General features: G+C 40.6%; 1 protein-coding gene across 3 annotated transcripts in view; it reads left to right on the top strand.

The window, feature by feature from the left end:
• The window catches only part of LOC104608098 (protein ROOT HAIR DEFECTIVE 3 homolog 2), a 106,062-nt gene extending 82,123 nt beyond the window's left edge, over positions 1–23,939 (top strand). For 2 of the 3 annotated variants that reach the window (XM_010273977.3, XM_088891201.1), the window contains exons 20-22: positions 19,785–19,879; positions 19,983–20,079; positions 20,943–21,477. In XM_010273977.3, coding sequence (XP_010272279.1) covers positions 19,785–19,879; positions 19,983–20,079; positions 20,943–21,236 — 486 coding nt within the window. In that variant the 3' untranslated portion in view covers positions 21,237–21,477. Of the gene's footprint in view, positions 1–19,784; positions 19,880–19,982; positions 20,080–20,942; positions 21,478–23,527 lie in introns of those variants that run through there. The other variant, XM_088891200.1, reaches the window with a different exon arrangement.
• Positions 23,940–26,786: the final 2,847 nt, after the last annotated feature.

Genomic DNA, 26,786 nt, shown 5'->3' with positions numbered 1-26,786 from the left:
AACAGTCCTTGAGAGTGTGGAACTGTTAGAATAGATGCAGAAATCAAAAGAAATCGAAAAACAATAGAAAATACTTCTTCTATGGAGTAGAAGGTGAAGGAGATTGTGGCAATAAGGGTTTAGAGTATGAAAGTTTCGAACCTTACTCTCTCTTTAACACCCTAACACTATTTTATTAAGTTAAATTTGAATAATTACAAGGAGACCCTTAGTTGGGCAAGAAATTACAAAGAACATAACATAAAAAGGATGGGCCCAGAATAAGGCCCATTACAGAAAGGAACATAAACAGTAAGAAAGGATAAACAGCCTATGGGCCATTCGGCCCATCTTCTCTACAGATTCAATTCAATGGGAGTATCTATAGGTTTAACTCCCAATTTTCCTGTTTCCTCCAAGAGGTCAAGGACATATTTCCTCTGAGAAATGAAAATACCATGTTTAGATCTATCCACCTCAATTCCTAGAAAGTATTGGAGATGGCCCAAATCTTTCACCTCAAACTCTTTTGTGAAGTAATTGTTTAAGGGAATTAATCTCATCAACATCATTGCCTGTTACCACAATATCATCTACATATATAGCGAGGAGTGTCAAGGAGGGACCACCCCTCTTGATGAAAGTGTGTGGTTTAAGTGAGCCTGCATATACCCAAATTTTCCAAAGCCAATCTAAACCTATCAAACCAAGCCCTTGGAGATTGCTTTAAACCATACAATGCCTTCTTGAATTTGCAAACCTTCTTGCCTGCATCTGTATTTACAAAAACTAGGAGGCAACTCCATATACACTTCCTCCTACAAATCACCATTGAGGAAAGCGTTATTGACATCCATTTGGAACATGGGCCAAGAACATTTGCAGCCAAAGATAACAGAACAAAGATAGTATTCATCTTAGCAACTGGTGCAAAAGTGTCAGAATAATCAATGCCATAGGTATGTGTGTAACCCTTTGCAACGAGATGAGCCTTATATCTTTCAATTGATCCATCTACATTATGCTTCACAATGAAAACCCATATGCACCCAACTAGTTTCTTTCCTTTAGGTTGATCCACCAACTCCCATGCCTCATTTTTAGTGAGTGCATTCATCTCCTTCATCGCATCCTTTCACTCAGGCACAATGAGAGCTTCCTACACAGTTTTAGGGATGGATATAGCAGAAATCGATGCCAAATAGGTTTATAGGATGGGGAAAGGTGGTTGTATGAGAGAAACTGAGATATGCAATGAGTAGTGGATGTGGTACATCTCTGTTTCCCTTTACGAACTGCAATGGGAAGGTCAAGATCATTCGTAGAAGGCAATGGCTCCATGATGGTAGTCTTAGGAGTGGAAGGTGAAGCTGTAGTATCTAGATCAGGTGCCGCAGAGGAAACTGGAACTAGCCTAAGCTGATCATTAGCACCAAAATCAACTCGTCTCCACCTCCTATGAAAAACCTTCAACTCCTTACATTTCTGACAATGATCCTCCTGACACAATTCCTTTTCAAGAACAGGGGTAGGAAGGGGAACTTCAAGAACAGACACATCCCCTCTATTCTCTCTCCCCTTGAGATGAAACTCCTGGATAATAAGGAACATCCCGAAAAAAGGTAACGTCCATAGACACAAATCAAGAGCCAGAAATTGGGTCATAACAGCAATATCCCTTTTGATTTTGTGCATAACGGAGAAAAATGCATGTGGAAGCTTTATGATCAAATTTAAAATGATTAGGCCTCAAAATCTGAACAAAACATGTGCACCCAAAGACCTTAAGAAGAATAGTAAACAAGTCTTTCTCTTGATACAATAAGGTGAAAAGAGCTTTCATACCCAGGACACGAGAAGGAACTCGGTTAATAAGATACATAGCCGTGTGAATTGCATCCCCCCTCCCCAAAATGTATAGAGATATTTGAATTTAGCATAATGCTTCTTGCAACCTCAAGGATGTGTCTGTTCTTTTTCTCAGCTACCTTATTCTGTTGAGGGGTATATGAGGACAGGTGCTCTAGTGAATAGCCTCATATTCAAGGAAGTATGAGTTCAATGGTTTAGTGAAGTACTCCTTAGCATTATTAGATCTAAAAGCTTTGATTCTAACCCCAAATTGAGTGAGAACCATTTGGTGAAAGGCACATGTTAAAATAGGGACCTCATCACGGGAACGCATAAGATAAACCCAAGAGAAACGAGAATAATCACCAACAAATAACAAGAATACTTGTATCCTCCCATAGCAGTGATATGATATGGTCCCTGTTAGAATGTTAGAATGAAGTCTCTTTGTATGAGTGTTCAGCTGATAAGAGTCTTATTAGCCCATACTTAAGTTAAATTATCCTGTAATTGGGCCTGGGTTAATGGGCCTAAGCCTGTTTAATGTTTTTAAGTTAACTGGGTGTCCGATCACTAATCAGGGGCATTCCAGTAAATTCTTGTACCATTGTACTTCATTCAAATATAAATCATTGCTGGTCGACTGAGCAGTACAGTTCGACATTTTCCAGCATACCAGTGGTTTTCTTCTTCACTTCTCTACTTTCAATACAGCATTCAGCACACATGGTATCAGAGCTGATTTGAACCTAGGGTTTCAGCCGGCACACCAGCTTCTACTCTCTCTTCTTTTGCTGCTCTTTTCTCATTTCTTCTTCTTCTCTGGGTTGCTGAAAAAAAACAGGGTTGTAAGAGAACAAGGTAGATTCGAACCTAGGGTTTCCCTTGGTTGTAGGGCTCAAGGGAGGTAACGCCCAGAAGTGGATGTCCTACTAGCTTCTTCTTCAGCAAGATAGTAGCTATTTGGCTACTAAGTGAGGTTTGTATAGGACAGACCTAGTTGAGGACTGATTTCTGCAGTCCTAGCCCTAGCCGAAAGGGGGAGAGCTTCCCTACAACAGCAGCTTCAAAGCCCCAGCAAAACCAGCACAGCAAAGTGGTAAACAGCTCCAAGTTCAGGTTGGTTATCAGTCCGAAACCCCTCACGACTGCTGTACCCGAGCTCCTTCAACTTAAGTGAAGTAACCTAGGGGGCTGTCAGCTCTAGATTGCCCAGCACTGAACTCTTTGGCCAGTTAAGACTGAAGTCAGCATGTCTTCACTATGAAGTTTCCTCCAGGGATATCAATGAAGGGATGAGAGATTCATCCCATGGACTTCCAAAGATTGCGGAATAAGGGGCGAATTTCAAAAATTTTCTCTCCCTTCAACTCGGAATCATATTCCCTATTTAGAAAATCATATTTTCAAGGATCATTCTTGAACCTTAAACTGAACCAGATCTGAACCAAAAGGAGTAGGTGAGAATTATACTCGATACGGAGAAGTAGAATCTCCCAACGAAGGTGTTCACGCCCAAGGAAGGATCCAAAGACTGCTCCCACTGAAGATGGTGCAGTGCAAGTGGAGCAGAATCAGCAGTGTTCTTCTCCAAGAACTCTGTCCTTCGCAAGAATCAGCAAGATGGTACGTGAGCACAGCTTCCTTTCAATCCTTTCTCAAAGAACTGATGTCAAGATCCATTCTTGACTTCTCCCACAACTGGAGATCGAACTGGCAAACAGGGCAGCAAGAACAGGGAGGCGGCAAGAGAGTATTCGCAGGGAGCAGAGTTCTCTCTTCTTGATTTCAGCACTAGAGAAAATCTGTTGTGTGTATTTAAAGGCTGCCGCCCCCTTCTTCTTTTATAATCTTAAAGGGATCAGCTCCTAATCAGATTAGGAGTTGCTAATCCAAATCATATTTGGGTTAGAAGTCCCTTTAAGTGATAAGGGATAATCCTTATCTTATCTGCAGATCAGATCAGCCATCTCCTAATCTAATTAGGAGGTTTCCAGATCTAAATCTCATTTAGATCTTGGACTCTCTAAGTGGATAGGGTCTAAGCCCAATCCTATTAGCTGATCCACTTCAGAATTCGCCCATTTATTAACTAAATAAACAGCCCAGTTCGAAATGGGCTTTAGGCCCATTAAGCTTATGTGCTCACTTAACCTTCCTAACTGCTACTCAATTGGGCTTCCTTGTATGGCATGGGACCCAAGCATTGATCTACACATCAGCCACATGGGTTCGGCCCAGCCTTTGTTACAAGGCCTGGCCGAATACACTGTTAAAGACAGTGCACCCCCTGAAACCCATCAAGTGGGCTCTATGGGCCCAACATTTACCCTAAGTGGTCCCTGGGCCAAGCCACCTTGTAACACCCAGGGACTGTGGGCAGATGCAAGATTAGCCCATCAGGTATTATCCTCAATGGTCTTACACTTAACCTCTCAGCCCATAATGATCATACATTGCCCGACAAGAAAGGACCTATCCCTTGGCTGCAAGGAACAGTGTTGCACTTTCCACTTATATGGATCCCGGGAATTAAAACCTTTTGCAAACATTTTAGAAACCATAATATATATACTTTTATATCTCATATAAAATATACTTTGCAAAACAAATCTCAACGGTTGAAATCGGCTGCCGGCAGTCTTGGTATCCATCAATGAGAGTGCATCCCCGATCATTACCTTTGTCCAACAAAGGGGCTGATCCTTTCACTATGATCACCCACTCAGATGAATTTTCGGATTGTCCCAACATACCCAGGTTTGACCCTTGCTAAGGATCTCACTGATTGGTATATCAAAGACAGCCCAATCCGACACCTAGTGCAGTATCATAATCGAGTCTAGGGGTCGGGTGTAACTTTCCAGTTTTGCCCATCAATCTCCAAGGTCCAGGGCAATACTGGAAATCTGGTCCAGTTCATAGATTCAATTAATCCTACACTATATGTGCCTAGGGTCTCACCCTGGCAGCTGAGACAGGCCACCCCAACCGACTTGGTGGCACCACAGTGTCAGCCTTGTCAGGATAGGTCTCCCCAGACCGACCCACTGGCTATGAACATTCTAAACTAACACGAGTCTCATTAAGTGTCCAGTTTAAGGGTATTACACAGAAACACACCAAGGGGACATGAATCAAATATGCACCTTTATTCATTTACAATAAACTCATAAAGTACATCATTCTGATTGAAGCTAAGGGCATACAAAATTGTCTAACTATCAGACCTGCCGCAAGGTCACCCAACCTGGAAAACCCTAATCTGCACAGTTTGCAAATCACTAACGTATTGTTGGATGAATATAACTTCAGAGAGTGGTCCGTCTCAGCAAGGTTGTTCATTACCTCTCGTGACCTCACAGGCTATTTGGATGGAGACAAGAAAGAACCAGATGTTGGCAGTCCTGAATACACCGTGTGGTGCAAGGAAAATGCCACAGTCATGTCTTGGTTGCTGGCCTCCATGACTCCTCAGGTGGCCAGAACTGTTCATCATTTCCCTACAGCTGCTAAGATTTGGGAGAAAGTATAGAAGACATATGGCCAGTAAAAGAACAATGCTAGAATCTACAGGCTGAACCAGGACATTGCAGCCCTAAGGCAAGGAGATATGTCCGTAGCAACATACTTTGCAACACTGGAAGGCCTCTGGGAAGAGCTTGACCATCACTTGATTTTGGACTGGGAAAATGCCAGGGATAAGGAGAGGCATGACAAGCAGATTGAGGAGAGCAGGGCCTTCAAGTTTCTGGCTGGACTAGATCCAGTATATGAAGGTATAAGGTCACAGATTCAAGGGAGAGATGAATTACCCGAGATTCACCATGTCTACTACCTAGTGAGGAATGAAGAAGTAAGGAGAAAGGAGATGCAAGTTGACTCCCAGACACAGTCAACAGAACTATCTGGAGAACATTCAGCCCTAGTCTCCACTAAGGGAAATAGACTTCCAGACAAGAAGTCCCTCAAGTGTACTCATTGTGGTAGTGAGAAACACACAGGAAAAATGTTGGGTCATGTATCCTCATCTGAAGCCAGCTGCTTTGAAAAAGGACAAAAGACAACATAGGGGGCATACAGCAAGTGGGAATCTTGCCACCAACAACAACAGTGACAAGTCACAGAATACTCCAATAGTGTCCTCTTCCATCACAGGGCAGGTCACCAACTCCTCTGGACCAAGTACCTTGGGCTTCTCGGCTAGTGAGGTAGAGATTGTCAGCCGGGCATTAGCCCGTCTGAAGAATAACCCTTTAGCTTCCACCTCTCTTGCCAAATCAGGTACAATCTCTGCCTTCAGTACAACTAGTTCCATTGATTCCTCCTCATGGGTGATTGATTCTGGAGCAACTGACCATATGACACATATGTCCTTATTCTCTTCATACCATTTGTTGTCTGGGCAGGATAAGTTGAGAGTGGCTGATGGGTCTCTCTCCACCATCTCTGGAAAGGGGGTGGTTGACCTAAGCAAGGGCCTCTCTCTTAAATCTGTCCTACATGTTCCTACTCTTACCTCAAATCTTTTGTCTGTTTCAAAACTTACAAAAGGTTTGAACTATAGTATAACCTTTTTTCCTTCTCATTGTGTCTTTCAGGACAGATTGACGAGGAGAACGATTGGGAGTGGTCGTGAGTATGGGGGCCTCTACTATTTTGATGCAAACATCAGCTCAGCCTTACAAGCTTCTGCTACTACTAGTCCAGAAAGTGTGGAGTCAATAGCTAGGCTGCACCTGTGGCATGCTAGGCTAGGTCATGTGTCCTTTTCTTCTTTAGCAATGTTGTTAATCGAATTGTTTAAGGGAATTCCAAGTCAGAGTCTAATTTGTGATGTGTGTCAAATGTCAAAACAATGTAGAAGTGTGTATCCAACTTCTAGTAATTAAATTCGAGCTCCTTTTTATTTAGTGCATTTTGATGTTTGGGGTCCTTCACCCATTGTCTCCATTGATGGCTTCCGTTACTTTATCAATTTTATTGATCATTATTCTCAGTGTACATGGATTTATCTGTTAAAAGGACGAGATGAAGTGCCACAGATAACTATGGCCTTTTGCAAGATGATTGAAACACAATTTGACAAGAAGATCAAGCAATTCCGGTCAGACAATGCGGCTGAATACTTTGAAAGATCTTTGAACTCATTCATGGAAGATGTAGGCATGTTACACCAATCTTCTTGTGCTAACACCCCTTAGAAAAATGGGGTTGTTGAGCGCAAAAACAGGCACCTCTTGGAGACAGCTCGAGCTCTACTCTTCCAACACAAAGTGCCCAAGCAATATTGGTCTCAAGTTATACTCACTGCATCATACCTGATAAATCGGATGCCATCTAAGGTATTGGGTATGAAGACCCCTTTCTGTGTTTTGTGTCCCACTCTTCCAGAATTTCCTCTCCCCCCACGGGTTTTTGGTTGTACATGCTTCATACATGTGAAGGATCCAAAGAAAACTAAGCTGGATCCCAAGGCTACAAAGGGAATATTTCTGGGGTACTCTCCTACACAAAAGGGGTACAAGTGTTATGATCCTGTCTCCAAGAGAAAGTATGTCACTAGAGATGTAGTTTTTTTTGAGTCTCAACCCTATTTCCAGTCTTCTCAGAATCCTCTTCAGGGGGGGACAAATGGGGTGGAAGAGGATTCTCATCCTCCTTTCTTTTTTGTTCCCCTTTCATCACCTTCCACTATTCCTAACTGTGACATTTCGGGTCAATCTAGTGAGGCTCCCACTGTGCCAGTTACATCTCTTGATACAGCAGATGCTCCTGAAGGCTCCAGCAAGCAAGAGAAAAAAATACTTATGTACAACAGAAGAAAGAAGAGCCCTCAATCTCATGATTACAACCAATTGAACTCAGATCAATCCGTCTCTGCAATCCAAGGAAATTTTGACCCTCACACTTCAGATTTGGATCTTCCTTTGCTCTCCGTAAGCCTGTTCGTTCTTGTACTACCCGGCATCCCATAGCTGATTTTGTTTCTTACTCACACTTATCTCCTACCTATCACTCCTTTGTGTCTGCTCTTTCCTCTGTTCGTGTCCATTCCAGGTATTCATAGGCAGCATCTGATCCAAGGTGGAAAGAAGCCATGAATGAAGAGATGAAAGCCCTAGTGAAAGCAAGAACGTGGGAATTGGTTGACCTGCTAGATGGGAAAGGCACTGTTGGGTGCAAGTGGGTATTCACAGTAAAGCACAGGGGAGATGGGTCAATCGAAAGGTATAAGGCTAGACTTGTGGCAAAGGGATTTACACAAAATGAAGGAATTGACTACAAAGAAACCTTTGCCCCAGTAGCAAAGCTCAACACCATCCGGGTCCTACTATCACTAGCAGCAAATTTATCTTGGGAACTTCATCAGCTAGATGTGAAGAATGCCTTCCTAAATGGTGATCTTCGTGAAGAGGTATTCATGGAACCCCCACCAGGCTATGATGTTGGAAAGAAGGTATGTAAACTAAGTAAAGCATTATATGGTTTGAAGCAGTCTCCCCGGGCATGGTTCGAGAGACTTTGTATGGCTATGAAGAAAGTGGAGTACACTCAAAGTAGTGCAGACCACACATTGTTTACAAGGAGACAGGATGACAAACTTACAACACTCATTGTTTATGTGGATGACATGGTGATCACCGGAAATGACTTGGAAGAGATGAAGAGGCTGAAAGAGTTCTTAGCTTCAGAATTTGAGATCTGTTAGCGTAGGGGTATTTCTGTCTTTATACCTTGATTGATGTTGCTGATCTGTAACGTTGTGTTGAAACATGTGCTCTTAACTTAAGTAAGGGCACATAGGTCTTTTCAGTTATGTTTTAATGATAATATAAATACTTACTGGCCGACTGGGAGAAGTAAAGTTGACTCTTTCAGTTCGAACTAGAATTCTCTTTTCTCTCTTTCTCTCTTTCTCTCTTTCTTTATCACTTTTTCTTCTTCTACATAACTGAACTCAGTCAGGCCGAACTCTAAGGCAGACCTGAATTATAACATGGTATCAGAGCCAGGTTAAATCTGCCTAGATTTCTGCTTGCCTAGGGTTCATTCTCTGCGCACCCTATCTAGGGTTTTCTTCTTTTTTTTCTGTGTTCGATTGGAGATAAGGGAAAGGGCTGAAAATGAGTGATCGCCCTCTTCCCTTGGGGGTCTCTATACCTCCAGTCAGGTCGTATGTGGTCGGTTGCTGTGATTTCTGAGATCGCCCTCTCCTAGTAGAGGAAGAATAAAGGGCCGAACTGTGTGTGGCTGTTGTGTGTGAAGCGGCTGTTGTGTGTGGACTGCTCTCCTACTCGCATGGGTGTTACTTCAGCGATAAGGAAGAGATATGATCATATAGTGGTGAGATTTCAGGTAGTTGTAGGAGTAGGGTTTGTGGTGTAAAGAGCACACATTCCAGCAACAATTAGTGCTGCAATCAGTGTGACAGGTGTGACCTAGTGGTGTGTAGTGTGCAGATCTCAGTGATAATAGAATTCAGCAAGTGTGCAGAATTGGTGATAACATAATGGGAGACAATAAGGATTATAAACCTAGTGTGATGGTGCCTACAGACTACCTGAATGTTCAGATGACCTCCATTAAGTTAAATGGAGAGAATTATGTGCCTTGGGCTAAATCCGTTGAAGTCTTTCTGAAGGCAAAGAAGAAGGTAAAACACATCAGAGAGGAGAAACCCTCCTCTGACTCTCACGAGTATGAAGACTGGGAGCAAGAGGATGCTCAGATCATCACATGGTTGTGGAACAGTATGGAACCCAGGATTAGTGTGAACTTCATGTTCCTTGATACTGCCAAAGATGTGTGGGACCATGCGAAGAAATTGCATTCGGGGCAGGACAATACAACCAGAGTTTATCAGCTTTATCAAGAGTACTTTAATCTGCAACAGGGCAATCAGAGTCTTGAGGAGTACTATGCCAACATGAGGAACATACGTAATGAGTTGAATGTCCATCATCCTCTCACTTCTGATGTCAAGATTCAGCAACAACAGAGAGAGCAGCTTGATGTGACTAGATTTTTGGTGGGACTAAAGTCTGAATATGAACCAGTACGGGCTCAGATATTAGGGGGATCAGCTCTTCCGTCCCTAAAAGAGGTATTTGCTCGACTTCGGAGGATTTCTATCGGGTCTACTGAGAACTCTAATATCTCAGATAGATCTGCCTTTGCTGCATCGAGAGGCCGTGGTCGTAGAGGTGGAGCTCGGGGAGCTCAGTTTGGCCGTAGTGTTGGTAGTGGTTCTGCATATGGCTGAAGTGGCAATGGTGGGTCTACTTATAATCGTGGTGGTGGTTGTACAGAGATTCAGGGGGAGCCCGTGGTAGAAGACGTAGCTCAGGCCCGAGGAATTGCACTCATTGTGGTATGGATGGACATACCATCAACTATTGTTATGATTTACATGGTCCTCCCTCAACCTGGGCCAATCATTGCCGCGACCGGTGACTCAAGTTCCAGCTTTAGACAGGAGAATCATTCATCTGACCAGTTGCCTCCTACATCCACAGATGGTCCCATGAAGGAGACGATGAGTGTTCCCCGTGATGAATATGAGAGGTTTATCCAATCACAGCAAAACACGGCGACTTTTGCTCACTCAGGTATGGCTTGTCTGGCATCTACACCCAATCCTTGGATCATTGACTCTGGAGCCTCCGATCACATGACTGGAACTCCAGGTGTGTTTTCCTCCTTATCTCATTGCTCAACATCACAATCTGTTACCCTTGCTAATGGTTCCACATCCTCAATTTGTGGTGTTGGTAATGTTGACCTAGATCCTGTATCCCTCTCATCAGTTCTGTATGTTCCTAAATTGCCTTTTAACCTTATATCTGTTAGTAAGCTGACCAAATCACTTAACTGCTCCATTACCTTTTATCCTTCTATGTGTGTCTTTCAGGATCTCAAGACGGGGATGAAGATTGGTGGAGGGCATGAAGCAGGTGGACTGTATTATCTTGACGGTGGTGGTGGTAGAACTTCAACAGCTCTCCAGTCATCTCTTTCACCTCTCCAGTGGCACTGCCGATTTGGTCATCCGTCGCTCAAAGTCTTGAAGTCCTTAGTTTCGTCCTTGAGTCAGCTTTCTGTTTTGGATTGTGAGTCGTGTCAGTTTGGGAAACACCATCGTGTTCCCTTTAGTTCTAGGGTTGATAACTGTGTGTCGAGTCCTTTTTCTTTAGTTCATTCAGATGTTTGGGGTCCTTATAAAGTAATGTCATATAATGGATACAGATATTTTGTCATTTTTGTGGATGATTTTTTAAAGATGACGTGGCTCTATTTAATGAAAGAAAGAAGTGAATTGTTTACCATTTTTCAAAAATTTTATGCTGAAATTCGTAACCAATTTGGTACCCACATCAAAGTTTTTCGTTCTGATAATGGCCGCGAATATTTATCCTCATCATTTCAGGAATACCTGGACCAACACAGCATTATACATCAGACCTTGTGTACCTACACCCCACAACAAAACGGGGTGGCTGAGAGAAAGAATCGCCATCTCCTTGAAACAGCAAGATCCCTAATGCATCACATGCATGTTCCCAAACCTTTTTGGAGTGATGCAGTGCTTACCTCTTGTTTTCTGATTAATCGGATGCCCACGTTCATCCTTTATGGTCAGTCTCCGTTTCAAGTCTTGTTTCCCACTTTGTCTCCGTTTCCTCTTAAGCCGAGAGTTTTTGGGTGTCTGTTTTGTCCATAATCTAGGTCCTGGGAACGACAAGTTTGATGCCCGTTCTCTCAAGTGCATCTTCCTTGGCTATTCTCGGACCCAGAAAGGGTATAGGTGTTACCATCCTGGTTCTCGACGGTCCTTTGTGTGTGCTGATGTCAGTTTCTTTGAGTCTACTTCGTTCTTTTTGGGGTCTGGTGATGCTTCTTCCTCCTCTTCCACTTCCCGTTGTCGATCCTCCTCCCTTTGTTCCAGTCGTGACCAAATCCTTGCCTCCGGTGCCACCACCTGTTGAACGCCCACCTATCCGTCATGTGTATACACATCGCCCACGTGCACCAGCTACTACTCCTCCGGCTACATCTCCATCGACGGATCCGGCACTAGACCCCCACTTAGCATCTAAGATTGATCTACCCATTGCTTTGCGGAAAGGTAAACGTACTTGCACCCTTCATCCCATTTCCAATTATGTTTCTCTTACTCACCTTTCCGCTTCCCATCGCCAGTTTGTTACCTTGTTTTCATCAGTTATTGTTCCTAAAGATGTCCAGGAAGCCCTTGCCTCTCTAGGGTGGTGCCGTGCTATGGAAGAAGAACTCTCAGCCCTTCATCATAATCATACTTGGGACCTCACTGCTCTTCCTCCTGGGAAGCAAGCCGTTGGTTGTAAGTGGGTTTATACGATTAAGTATCTGCCTGATGGTAGTGTTGAACGTCTGAAAGCACGATTAGTTGCAAAAGGGTACTCCCAAACCTATGGCATTGACTACACAGAGACCTTCTCACCGGTTGCTAAGATAGGGTCAGTTCGTGTTGTGATCTCTCTTGCAGCCATGTATGAGTGGCCATTATATCAGCTTGATATCAAGAATGCCTTTTTGCATGGTGACTTACTCGAGGAGGTCTACATGGAGCAACCTCCAGGGTTTGTTGCTCAGGGGGAGGATGGTAAGGTGTGCAGACTAAGGAAGGCTATATATGGGCTTAAACAGTCTCCTCGAGCATGGTTTGGTAGGTTTAGTGAGGTGGTAAAGAAGTTTGGCATGAAACAGTGCAAAGTTGACCATTCTGTATTTAGTCATGACTCTCCGGGAGGAAAAATACTGTTGGTGGTGTATGTAGATGATATTGTTATTACTGGGAATGATAACATTGGTATTGACAGGCTGAAGACTTGTCTGCAGGATCACTTTCAAACAAAGGATCTGGGTAAACTGAAATACTTTTTGGGGATAGAGGTAGCAAGATCCAAGTATGGGATTAACCTGTGCCAGAGGAAGTATGTGCTTGATTTGCTGGAAGAAACAGGCTTGTTGGGTGCCAAACCAATTGAAACACCCATGGACACAAATACCAAGCTAAGCAGTGATATGGGTGAATTGTTTGAAGACCCTGGCAGATACCGACGACTTGTGGGCAAACTGAACTACCTAACCATTACTAGACCAGACATCTCATTTGTAGTTAGTGTGGTAAGCCAGTTCATGCAAAAACCTCTGATTCCTCATTGGAATGCGGTTCTGAGAATTGTGAAGTATCTAAAAGGGGCCCCGGGTCGCGGTTTGATATACAAGAGTGGGGGAAAACTTGAAATAGAAGGGTATTCTGATGCTGATTGGGCCGGTTCTATGTCTGATAGGCGGTCTACTACAGGCTATTGCACGTTTCTGGGAGGTAACCTGGTGACATGGAAAAGTAAGAAGCAGACGGTTGTGGCAAGAAGCAGTGCAAAAGCAGAATATAGGGCTATGGCGCATACCACTTGTGAATTAGTGTGGCTAAGGAACCTTCTACAGGAAGTAGGGTACAACATTAACACTCCAATGAAGCTCTATTGTGATAATCAAGCTGCAGTTCATATCTCCTCTAATCCAGTGTTTCATGAAAGAACCAAGCACATTGAGGTTGACTGTCACTTTGTGAGGGAGATGGTGCTGAATGGAGAACTAGACACTACACATGTTAATACAAGAAATCAGTGGGCTAACTTATTTACAAAAGGCTTGAGTCGGGGAAGAGTGGACTACATATGTAACAAGCTGGGAGTATATGATATATACTCACCAGCTTGAGGGGGAGTGTTAGCGTAGGGGTATTTCTGTCTTTATACCTTGATTGATGTTGCTGATCTGTAATGTTGTGTTGAAACATGTGCTCTTAACTCAAGTAAGGGCACATACGTCTTTTCAGTTATGTTTTAATAATAATATAAATACTTACTGGCCGACTGGGAGAAGTAAAGTTGACTCTTTCAGTTCGAACTAGAATTCTCTCTTCTCTCTTTCTCTCTTTCTCTCTTTCTCTCTTTCTCTCTTTCTTTATCACTTTTTCTTCTTCTACATAACTGAACTCAGTCAGGCCGAACTCTAAGGCAGACCTGAATTATAACAAGATCAAAGACCTGGGAAATCTGAGATATTTTCTTGGGATTGAAGTTGCTAGATCAAGAGAAGGAATCTACATATGTCAGCGGAAATATGTGTTAGATCTCCTATAGGAAACAGGCATGATGGGATGCAAGCCAGCAAACACCCCAATAGAACCGAACCATGGACTACAAGAATCAATGGGTGAGGAATACTGTGATAAAGAGAGAGAGCAAAAATTGGTAGAAAAGCTGATATACTTATCCCTTACTCGGCCAGACATTGCCTATGCAGTGCATGTTGTCAGTCAATTCATGCACTCACCAAAGACCCCCCCTCTCATATGATAGCAGTGGAAAGAATTCTCAGGTACTTAAAGACTTGCCTAGGGAAAGGAATCCTATTCAGGAAAAGCAACAAACTTGAAATTGAAGCCTACATTGATGCAGATTGGGCTAGTTCTATTGGAGACAGGAAATCAACCTCAGGTTACTGTACATTCTTATGAGGGAACCTGGTCACATGGCGCAATAAGAAGCAGAATGTGGTGGCTAGATCAAGTGCAGAAGCAGAATACCGGGCTATGGCACACGGGGTTGTTGAACTCTTATTGGCTCAGAACTCTTCTTAACGAGCTTGGTATTAAGGCTGAGGGCCCTCTCAGGCTGTATTGTGATAATAAAGCAGCTATCAACATTGCCAACAATCCCGTGCAACATGATCGGACAAAACATAATGAAATTGACCGGCACTTTGTCGGAGAGAAAATTGTTTCAGGAGAACTCTGTGTACCTTATACACCATCATTGACCGACACTTTGTCAGAGAGAGAATTGTTTCAGGAGAACTCTGTGTACCTTATACACCATCTGAGATGCAAATTGCAGATGTATTGACTAAAGGACTGACAGCAACAAAGTTCAGAGACCTACATGGCAAGCTAAACATGATTGATATCCATGCTTAGCTTGAGGGGGAGTGTTAGAATGTTAGAATGAAGTCTCTTTGTATGAGTTTTCGGTTGATAAGAGTTTTATTAGCTCATACTTAAGTTAAATTATCCTGTAACTGGGCCTGGGTTAATGGGCCTAAGCCTGTTTAATGTTTTTAAGTTAACTGGGTGTCCCATCACTAATCAGGGGCATTCCAGTAAATTCTTGTACCATTGTACTTCATTCAAATATAAATCATTGCTGGTCAACTGAGCAGTACAATTCGACATTTTCCAGCATACCAGTGGTTTTCTTCTTCACTTCTCTACTTTCAATACAGCATTCAGCACACAGTCCCCAAACATTAATGTGCACAATTTCGAAAGGAGCAATGCTTCTTTTATTACTCAAAATATAGATTGATCTACAATGTTTTACCAACTCACAACTTTCACACTTTAAGTTGGACACTTGGACTGATTCAAACAAAGTAGGAAAAAGACTCCTTAAAGACCCAAAAGACAAATGACCTAATCGATTATGCTAGAGCATAATCTAACTCAAAGTTTGAAACAAAAGACTTTCCAACTCCTTTATTTCTTCCAGGTGGATGCTCAAGCAAGTAGATCCCATTCACCTCATGGCCAGTCCTAATCACCTACTCTGTCACCAGATCCTAGAAAACACAATGATCAGGAAAAAAGGTCACTGAACAATTCTGATTTTCAGTAATGCTACTAACAAAAAGTGGGTTAGTACTAAGTTTGGTCACATGCAAAGCTGATAATAAGGAAAGTGCAGCAGATACTCTAATGTCACCCTTTCCAAAAATGGAAGCAAGAGAGCCATCAACAATAGAGACCTTATCTATACTAGAGGACAAATGACAAGAAGAAAACGGTGAGGCTAAACTGGTCATATGGTCAGAGGCACCCGAATCTACTATCCAAATAAGATCAATGTTACTTGGACTTAAGGCATGATAAGCAGTAGCTCTTGTACCTGAGTGAACAAAAGTTGAAGTAGAGGTAGAAGGGCTCGAGGTAGACTGGGATGATCTAGTAATGCCAACTTCATTCTCCAACTATGTCAAGACTGACCTGAAAGCAGCCAAGGCATCCAAGGAGGTAGATCTTAAACCAGTAAAGGGTGAAACATCTGTAGCAGTGGAAACATTTGCATTTCCCTTCTTATTCTTAATTCTTGAAGGTGCCAACTGAGGATGAAGTTTCCAACAGGTCTCTTTAGTGTGTCTAGGCTTCTTGCAATAGTCACAAATGATCTCCCTTTTTTCTTCTTTCCTTACCTCTCTCTCTCCTTGTCACAATAATGCTTCAAATTCATTGCTGCTAAAGATGTTTCGATTTGGGAGTTGTTGTCTCACTATATCATATTCAGAATTCAGCCCTAAAAGAAATCCAAAAATCCTATTTTTTCCCACTAATTTGTTATATGTTTCTGCATCCTTCTAACTTTCCCATTCAATTGTCTCCAAGTGATCAATTTCATGCCATAGAAACTTCAAGGTTGAGAAGTAAATCGAAACAAGTTTCTCTCCTTGTTTCAGATTTGTCGCTTCAACTGTGAAAATAGATAAGTCGAACCAATTTCAGAGATAGAGAAAAGAGAAAGAAGAAGAGAGGAGAAAGAAGTGTCGAACTGAGGTGTCTCAAAGACTCTCCTAGCCAACTATATATATATATATATAACAAGGTACAAAAACAAATATGCCCCTACTTAAGTATGGGACATGTAACTAACATAATACTTAAGCAGATGATGAAAACACTGAAATACCCTTCCTAGTCAACTCTAACACTCCCCCTTAAGCTGGAGAATGTATATCATATAGTCCCAGCTTATTACATATATAGCTCACTCTTCCCGAACTCAACCCTTTTGTGAACAGGTCTACCCACTGATTACCTGTTCTCACATGCTCTGTACTTATGACACCATTAATGACTTTTTCCCTTACAAAATGGCAATCTTCCTCTATGTGCTGCTTAGTCCTCTTTGAAAAACTGGATTGGATGAGATGTGAACTGCAGCTTGGTCGTCACAGTATAGCTTCATGGGTTTGCTTATTGAGAACCTGACTTCCTGCAAAAGATCTTTCAACCACACTAGTTCACATGTAGTGTGTGCCATGGCCTTGCATTCTACTTCTGCACTACTCATTGCTACAACAGTTTGCTTGCTCTTCCATGTCACTAGATTTCCTCCAAGAAAGGTGCAATAGCATGTAGTGGATCTCCTATCAGATACTGAGCCTGCCCAATCTGCATCTGTATGGCGAATTATTTCGAGACTACCTCCTGGATTGTATAGTAACCCACGACCTGGAGCCCACTTCAAATACCGCACAATTCTAAGAACTACATCCCAGTGAAGAACTAGAGGGTTTTGCATAAATTGGCTTACCACACTGATAGCAAATGAGATATTTGGTCTAGTAAAAATTAAGTAATTCAGTTTTCCCATAGCCTTCTATACCTTCCAGGATCATCAAATAATTCACCTATATCACTACCCAACTTCACATTTGGTTCCATGGGAGTTTCAGCTGGCTTAGCACCTAATAGTCATATTTCTTCCAATAGGTCAAGAACATATTTCCTCTGACATAGGTTTATGCCTTGCTTCAATCTAGCGACTTTTATACCCAAGAAATACTTAACTTCCCAAAATCTTTTGTCTGAAAGTGATCTTGTAGAACTTTGAGTCTACCAATCCCAAGTCTATCACTGCCAATGATGACTTCGTCCACGTAAACTACTAGAAAGATCTTCCCGGCTTCCAAATCATAGCTAAACACTAAATGTCAACTTGACATTGTCTCATCCCGAAATACTTAACTTCGTCCTAGCGACTTCTATACCCAAGAAATACTTAACTTCTCAAGATCTTTTGTCTGAAAGTGATCTTGTAGAACCTTCAATGATGACTTTGTCCACTTTAACCACTAGCAAGATCTTCCTAGTTTCAAAGTCATAGCTAAACATTGAATGTCAACTTGACATTGTCTTATCCCGAACTCTTTCACTACTTCACTAAATTTGCCAAACCAAGCACGGGGAGATTGTTTGAGCCCATAGGTTTCCTTCTTGAGTTTACACACCTTACCATCCTCCCCCTGAGCAACAAACCCTGGTGGTTGCTCCTTGTATACTTCCTCTAGAAGATCACCACGGAGGAAGGAATTTTTAATATCGAGCTGAAACAAAGGCCAATCATTCATGATTGCTAAGGAAATCAACACGCATACTAAGCCAATCTTAGCAATAGGGGAAAAGGTTTCCACATAATCTATACCATAAATTTGAGGATATCCTTTGGCAACTAAATGGGCTTTCAGTTGTTTCACTCTCCCATTTGGTAGATATTTAGCAGTATACACCCATTTACAACCAACAACATGTTTACCTAGGGGAAGATTGGTGAGTTCCCACATATGATTGTGATTAAGGGCAAAGAGTTCCTCTTCCATAGCTTTACGCCACCTTGGTGAGGTAAGAGCCTCCTAGACATCCTTAGGTGTAGAAAAAGAAGATTGGCGATGGGAAACAGAAAGGTGAGGAATAGAAACATAATTGGATATGGGGTGCAGAGTGGAAGTATACATGGAGGTGGAGACTTGGGTGTGGAAGAAACTAGATCTGTAGACAGAGTAGAAGCTGGAGGAGGTGTTGGTCTTTGTTGGTGAGTATACACTTAACTGATTGGTGGCCTTTCAATATGATCCTTCATTGGAGTAGGTGGAGACTCAAATCACAATGGGAACAACAGGAATAGGATTATCAACTGGAAGAGGAAGAGGAACCTCTTTGGGAGAAAGAAATATCAGGACCTGAGAAGTACGACATAGTCTCAAAGAATGTAACATCAGGACAGACAAATGACTTCCGAGTAATGGGATTGTAGCATTTATACCCTTTCTAAGTCCTAGAGTAGCCAAGAAAGATACATTTAATGGAGCGTGCATACAACTTGTGTAGACCAAGACCAAGATTTTGAACAAAGCATACACACCCGAAGATCCTGGGAGTCAAGGGATATGGAGACAAAGTTGGAAAAACCAAGCCCGAGCCCAACCTATGAACAAGTCTACTTCTAATATCATGTCTTCCTAGCATCATAGATTTTCCTATACTTAATATATATACATAAGTTTATAATCAAGTAATGGGAGATATTAAATATAATTGAGTTACTAATAAATTTCTTTCATATTTTATTATCAAAAAAAAGAAAAACTTCAAGCTTCTGGGATTGGACGAGTGATAAGAAATCTTGAATGTATTGTTCTGCATATTTCATTGGACCTGCCACAGATAACATCTCTCTAAAACCTCTTGTAAGGAATGGGGTTCCAAAGGAATCTTTAGTTTGGGGTGTTCTTGGTGTAAGGAAACCCCTGTAGTACTTTTGCCCTGTTTTATTTTCCAGTTGGCTGTGGTCAGGTTTCTGCTGTAGATCACCACCTCTTTCAGTTCCTGTGTATATATTTCCTTATGTTTTCTTTCTACTTCAATTGAACCCTATTTTCTATTGCTTAAAGAAAAAAATGTAAGTAGTTCTGCAGTTCACCTCAATTTCTCAGAGAAGCAGTTCTTTTTATAGCATAAAGCATTTGCAGAATAGATCTATCATCTAAAACATTGAATACAGTTAAATATCTGCATGGAATTATTTATTGTCTTTTTAATGCTGATTTACTTCCCATTTTTTAATAATCAAAACAGAACACAAGTAAAATCTCATTACACATTTTTTCTGCCCTATGATCTTTATGTCTATAGAAATGGTTTTTGTAATGTTGTATGCATTATGTCATTTTTATTCTTCTCTCTTGTTGGAAAACCTGTAAAAGAATTTAAATTGAGTAAATATCTCCATGCAGTACCTTGAATACTTTTATTTGGCCACCTAATATGCATAAACATTTCTTTTCTTCAGGAAGCGCTCAAGGAAAGTAATAAGTGGTTACCTCCTCCATGGGCAATTGTTGCACTACTGATTCTTGGTTTTAATGAATTCATAATGATTTTGAAGTAATTACCATAACCAAATAGTCGTCTTTTATTTTCAATCTAACACAAGACAATTCTATTTTTTAACTTTCTTTGATGATTCGCTCTTCTGCTGATTAAACAGGAATCCTTTTTATCTCATGGCATTCTTTGTCATTGGCTTACTGGCCAAGGCTCTCTGGGTACAACTTGACATTGCAGGGGAATTCCGCAATGGTGCTGTAAGTATAGAAATAGCATTTTTATTTTAATTTATACTAATTTCAACATGGAAACTCTTGCTTTGTTGGACCAATCACTTGGACTCTCTTTGACAATCACATACTGCATGCTGATGCTTAATAATGCTTTTAGCTGTTCCACGAAGAACCAGTGTAAATTTGAATTTATTAGCTCTGTCCCACAATAACCATTCTCTTTGTTGTTTTTCCGAGTCTCATAATGTTTATGGGGCTACAAATGTATAGGATCAAATTGTATATAGGTAGATCCAAATTTGATTCGTACAAATTGAATTTTATCCATTGGATTGTATCTTATTTGTAACAAATTCAGATAACAATCAAATATTGAATAGCATTAATAAATTAAACTCAAAAACTAAAAATAACCTAGAAATTGTATAACATGAACAAAATGAATTGAAAATAACTTATTTGAAACTTGAACCTATAACCATTTAGTGAACCAAACCAATTTAACTAATAAATACAATATAAATTTTAAGTATATAAAAGCATATATATTTAAATCAAATTGAATTGATTTATGCAATAAACTGATAAACAATTATGGGATGGAGGAGATGTTCTATTTTCTGGCATCAATTAGAAGGCAACATTGGAAATACATGTAAAGCAAAGTGAAGGAAAAGATTTAATACCTATTTCACTACAAATGTTTTTTTTTTTTCATATTAGTTAGTCATTGTGGCACTGGAGTATTTTTTTAGAGTAAACCTTCTTTTTTCCATTGAAACCGCAAGATTGTTGTGTTCTTGAAGTTAAAACTTATTATCCTTTTTGCCGTTTTTTCCCACAAGCAGACAGATTGGGTTCTCAACACCATTTTGTTGTACTTGCAGCTACCAGGTCTACTTTCTATTTCATCAAGGTTCTTCCCTACTGTTATGAACCTTCTGAGAGCACTAGCTGAAGCAGGCCAAGGGGGTCCAACCCCTGAACCACCCAGACAATACCCAGCTCCGGTTTCTCAGAGTTTCCGGAATCAAACACAGACTCAAACTCTTTTGACAGAAACAGTACCTGACTCATCTGTATCATCTAATGTCTCATCAACTGAGAGTGGTTTTGAATACTCAAGTTCACAAGTGACACATAGGCGAGTTGGTAACACTGAAGAAACAACAAATTCATGATCAGTGCTATGAAAAAGCTAGATCTGCAGACTGCAGCCAAGGGAGGGAGATGGTAAACGCTCCATTTTAGGAGTCCGTGGGATAGGATCGGAATGTAAACCTTTAATGTGAAATCTGAAAGGGGTTCTTTTTTGGGAGACTGCATGCCTTTGCATGTATGTCTTAGGTGATATATCTTTCCTTACGAATTTGCATACAGTTATGTTAATTATATAAGAAAAGAGGCTTTGTTTTAATGTTAGTTTACCTCTTAGGCTCTTAACAAGAGTGCTGAGACATTGCATCATTCATGGGCTTGTATGCTCGAGAACATGCACTCCAGAAAACAACAGTTTATATCATGACTCATGAGCATACTAACTTCACCAGAATAACGTGTGGTTCAACTAGGGATTGCCAAGAAGTTGGATCCAACTTCCAAGAGTACAAATATGTGAGTCCGGATCACTTGCTCACACAAACTCTGTCCACGTCTACCCACATAACATCGCAGATGGAGAACATTTCATCTTCCTACATGGTATTATATAGGGGGAGATGTTCCCAATTCACGGGGATAACATGTGAGTAGACGTTTCCAATTCACGGGGATAAAATCTTCGTGGGCAGGTAATCCGGAAAATTTAAGTCATTAAATAAATCACATTCTCTCTCATTGAATCCAATATTTATGTTTTTGTTTATCATCATTAAATTTTACTAATAAATCCATATACAATAAGTATTAATAGAATAAAATTTTATATTTTTAAAATAAACAGAAATAAAATCACATTTTTCATGTAGGTGGTGGGTAAGTAGTTCAACCATTTGAGTCAAATGGATAATTTCATGATATTATAAATAAACAATACAAATTTAAAAATATAAAAAATAGTTTTGTTTATCATGATTAAATTCCACTAATAAATCCATAAACAATAATTATTAATAGAATAAAATTTTATATTTTTAAAATAAAGCTAGAAAAGAAATCATATTTTCCATCTAGTTGGTAGATAAGTACTTCAACCATTTGGGTCAAATGGATAATTTCATGATGTCATAAATAAATAATACAAATTTATAAATTCAAAAAAGACAAAATATATATAAAAATTTGAAAAAAAAAATGGAAACGCTTCTACTATTATATATTTGTCATATTAAAAAATAAGTATGATACAATATACATAACTTTATTAATAGACATATTAAAAATTTTTATTAATAAACTGATAAACAAGACTTTCCAATTCCTTTATTTCTTCTAGGTGGATGCTCAAGCAAGTAGATTCCATTCACCTCATGGCCAGTCCCAATAACCTGCTTTGTCATCAGATCCTATAAAATACAATGATCAAAGAAAATGGTCATTGAACAATTCTGATTTTCAATAATGCTACTAACAGAAAATGGGTTAGTACTAAGTTTGGTCACACGTAAAGCAGATAATAAGTGCAGCAGATACTTTAGTGTCACCCTTTCCAAAAATGGGAACAAGAGAGCCATCAACAATAGAGACCTTATCTCTACTAGAGGACAAATGATAAAAAGAAAATGGTGAGGCTAAACTGGTCATATGGTCAGAGGCACCCAAATCTACTATCCAAACAAGATCAGTATTACTTGGACTTGAGGCATGATAAGCAGTAGCTCTTGTACCTGAGTGAGCAAAAGTTGAAGTAGAGGTAGAAGGGCCCAAGGTAGACTGGGATGATCTAGTAATGCCAACTTCATTCTCCAACTATGTCAAGACTAACCTGATAGTAGCCAAGGCATCCAAGGAGGTAGATATTGCTCCAATAGAGGGTGAAACATCTATAGCAGTGGAAACATTTGCATTTCCCTTCTTATTCTTAATTCTTGAAGGTGTCAACTGAGGATGAAATTTCCAACAGGCCTCTTTAGTGTGTCTAGGCTTCTTGCAATAGTCACAAATGATCTCCCTTTTTTCTTCTTTCCTTACCTCTCTCTCTCCTTGTCACCATAATGATTTGATTTCATAGCTGCTAAAGATGTTTCAATTTGGGAGTTTTGCAACATAACTTTCCTTCTTTCCACACTATGCACTAAAGAATATGCTTGAGACAAGGAAATACTCTCCCTAGTAAGAAGTTGTTGTCTCACTATACCATATTCAGAATTCAGCCCTAAAAGAAATCCAAAAACCCGATTTTTTTGACCAATTTGTTATATGTTTCTGCATCCATCTGACTTTTCCATTCAATTGTCTCCAAGTGATCAGTTTCATGCCATAGAAACTTCAAGGTTGAGAAGTAAATTGACACAAGTTTCTCTCCTTGTTTCAGATTTGTCACTTCAATTGTGAAAACAGATCAGTCGAACCAATTTCAGCGATAGAGAAGAGAGAAAGAAAGAATGAGAAAAGATGAAGAGAGGAGAAAGAAGTGTCAAACTGAGAAGTCTCAAAGACTCTCCTAGCCAACTATATATATAGTCATGAAACGAGTCATTGTGATTTAAGTTCTTCATTTTCCTTCATGCAAGGTACTCTACATTCTCAGGGTAGAATTATCGCTTGATCTCTCGCTTGAAATCGGCCTAGGTGTTGAGGGTACGTGTGTTGCATTTCATGTCCTAACAACACCTGCGCTACCATAGCATTGCAATATCATTTAATTACATTGTTGTCGTACGTACCTGAATTTCATTATCATGGATGCCAGTAGTGGAGAAATATTGTTCAAGTTGCCACAATAAGTTGTTAAGTTCCTAAGCATCATGGGCCCCCGAGTAGGAGTCATAGTAGATGAGGCAGTGGAGTTGGCCATTGCCCTTTTTACGAGTGTTAGCTTGTCCCTCATTTCATCCAGTTGCACTTGGAATCGGTCCATCATGCCCTAAATGATGCATTAGGAAGGCCTCGCATCCGAGCATTGTAAGGTGGAATGGATCTCTTTGAAGGCGCCATTGAATCGTCCTTATAGCTCCACCACTGCAATCTCAACGGTCTCCATGTTGAGGTGGAGTTCCTCGACCTAGCCTTAGGTCTCACCTACTATCACCTCATAATATAGGATACACATGTCCATGCTTGCTAGTTGGCCAAGTGATTTGTCACGCTTTCTAGTTTTAGTTTTGTGGCCCTTTGGGGCTTGTGTTTTGGAGGGTTCATCAATTGGTGCCCCATTGGTGTTGTGGGCTTGGGACAACCCATGTGAGATCTCGTCGGTGATGTCATGGTGGCTCTTCATTGTGTGCAATAAGGGTTGGTTGACAAGGTCCAGTATGTATAGGAGCTCTTGGATCTAATACCAAATGTGCGTTAAGTAAGCCTATGAGACAAGCAACAATACAAGAAAAGGCAACAAGATGGCATACAAATTAGTCAAGAGGCACTTTATTTTGTATTAAATGATGGCAAGCGCAAGCACACTAGTTTGTATTGAGGGGACCTCGTGCTTAAGCTTTACATGGTATTGGCAACACTCAACTACCTACCTCCCCTCAAAGAGTAAGTTTAGCTTTTGGGGGAGTGACAGAAGGATACATCAAAGTATTGAACATTCGTACTAGTAATTATAATTACGCCATTGGCATTCCCCCCATACAAAATACATGTATAGCCCCACCCAAGACACTGTACACTTGTTAGCACTCAAAAGGCATGTCGTGGAAATAGTGATGGCACTTGATAGCTGGTGTGCCCAAGATGCGTCATCAAACACCTAGGACACCAGTTTAATAATTTATATTTTTCCAATCCTCAAAACTAAATAAAGAACGTAGCTTAGTGGTGAGAAAGGGGTCGAATCCTCAAGGAAGCAAGGTTAAAAATTATTATTTTGTTACGGACAAATAAGAAAAAGAAAACAGAATTAGGATTTGTAGAAAATAAGAAAATAAAATTTATTAAAGCTGAAATTAAATACTCAGAATTGAAAAAGACAAGAAATAAAATTCAAAAATTAAATAAAATTGAAATTAATAAGAAAATAAATAAAAATATGTTGAAATTCGGATCCAGTGGCGGTAGCTTTACTAGAAGACAAACTGCAAGCCGTTCCTCCTCCGTTCAACCCTCGAACCCCTTGAGACACCATAGCCTTGAATTGGGTGAATTCAGATCTACAAAAGACAAAGAAAAATAGAAATTAAATCAAACCAAAATCGAAAATTGCAAAAATTAAATTACTAGAAAAACTGAATAACAAAAAGAAAGAAAATAAAACAAAATAAAAATAGTGGATCAGCTCTAGTGGCGACAATTGCAGGTTGGACGAACTGCTTGCAGGAGCCCCTCTTGACAAGAACTGGGTGTCCTTCTTCTTGTAACCCTTGAACCCCTTAAGAAGCCTTGGCCTTGTGAGCAGGGCTAACCAACCCCTTCTCCAGGGCCCTTGGGGTCCTTTTTATAGAGAAGGGTGAACAAAACTAGGATTAGAGAGAAAGAGAGGGGCGACTAGTGGATTTATGCAGAAAATGGGCGCCCCTAGGGTTTAGGAATGGAGGGTTAGGATTAAACTAGAGCGATCCTATGGCTCGAGTGAAAAGGAGAGGATGCCTATAAGTATGGAGGGCTGGGAATTAAGCTCCTAGGATTGAATGGTGGAGATTTGGGCGCCTAGGGCTGAAAGGTGGAGATTAAAAGGAGTGGGTGGCACCCTAGTGTTAGAATGCTAAAGAGATGGCACCCTAGAATGGAGGGTGGAGATTGCAAGGTGAAGATCTAAGGGTATGAGAGGTTGCTAAGACTTCGATGGTTGAGATTAGATGTTAGGGAGGAGTGGAAGGTGAAGATTTAGTAGTTAGGAGCGGCTAGGGTTTGTTAGTGGTGAAAAAAATGAGTGGGGAGGCGCCCTATGGTTTGTTAAGGAAAGGGGAGTATGCTAATATAGTAGGAGGGGTGCCTTTCTGGGTTTAGCAGATAAGAGGCGCCCTCCTGTGCTCAATTTTTCATAGAAACATCCCTTCTCTCAGTTAGAATTCTCACAAGCTTCCCAAAATCTGCAGAAATCTCTATAAACTTCTCAATTTTTACCCAGAATTTACATAAGGACCCTCAGAGGTCACAACATTGAATTTAATTGGAAAGTGGTACAAATTAGTCAATCTAAGGTCTAAAAGACCCCTAAAATGATGCCCTTAAGGCATCAAAATACAAAGTCATCACACCCCCCAATTTAACCATTACTAGTCCCTTAGCAATGCAGCCTTAAAATTACACTGACTAAAGAGACCATTCCCATTGCAAGATCATCCCTGACAAAACTAGCCAAGTATCATGATTCCAAAATTCTTAAACTTTGTATAGATCAGTATTAGGTCTAAGGGGTAAAACCATCCTGCTTTGAACATTACATAAACTTGGCTTAAAAATCTTATACACCCTTCCATTTACAAACTATCTCGATAAGCTAGGATTGATTTTTAAAACCAAACGAGTATTCTTCTTATCATTTCTGCCAGTGGATTTCTACCTCTGAACTTGATATGCACACACATTTTTATTGCTACCTTCCACCATTTGACGCGAATCTCAACACTTGACTTAGGTGAAGAGACCCGGTTACTAAGTGTTAGGTAAGTGTCTTTGGCATTCCCTTT

The sequence above is a fragment of the Nelumbo nucifera genome, chromosome 7 (assembly GCF_055504915.1).
Source record: "Nelumbo nucifera cultivar China Antique chromosome 7, China Antique-T2T, whole genome shotgun sequence".
Classification (NCBI taxonomy): domain Eukaryota; kingdom Viridiplantae; phylum Streptophyta; class Magnoliopsida; order Proteales; family Nelumbonaceae; genus Nelumbo; species Nelumbo nucifera.
Note: the sequence above shows the minus strand (reverse complement) of the source record. Positions and strands in the feature narration are given on the sequence as shown.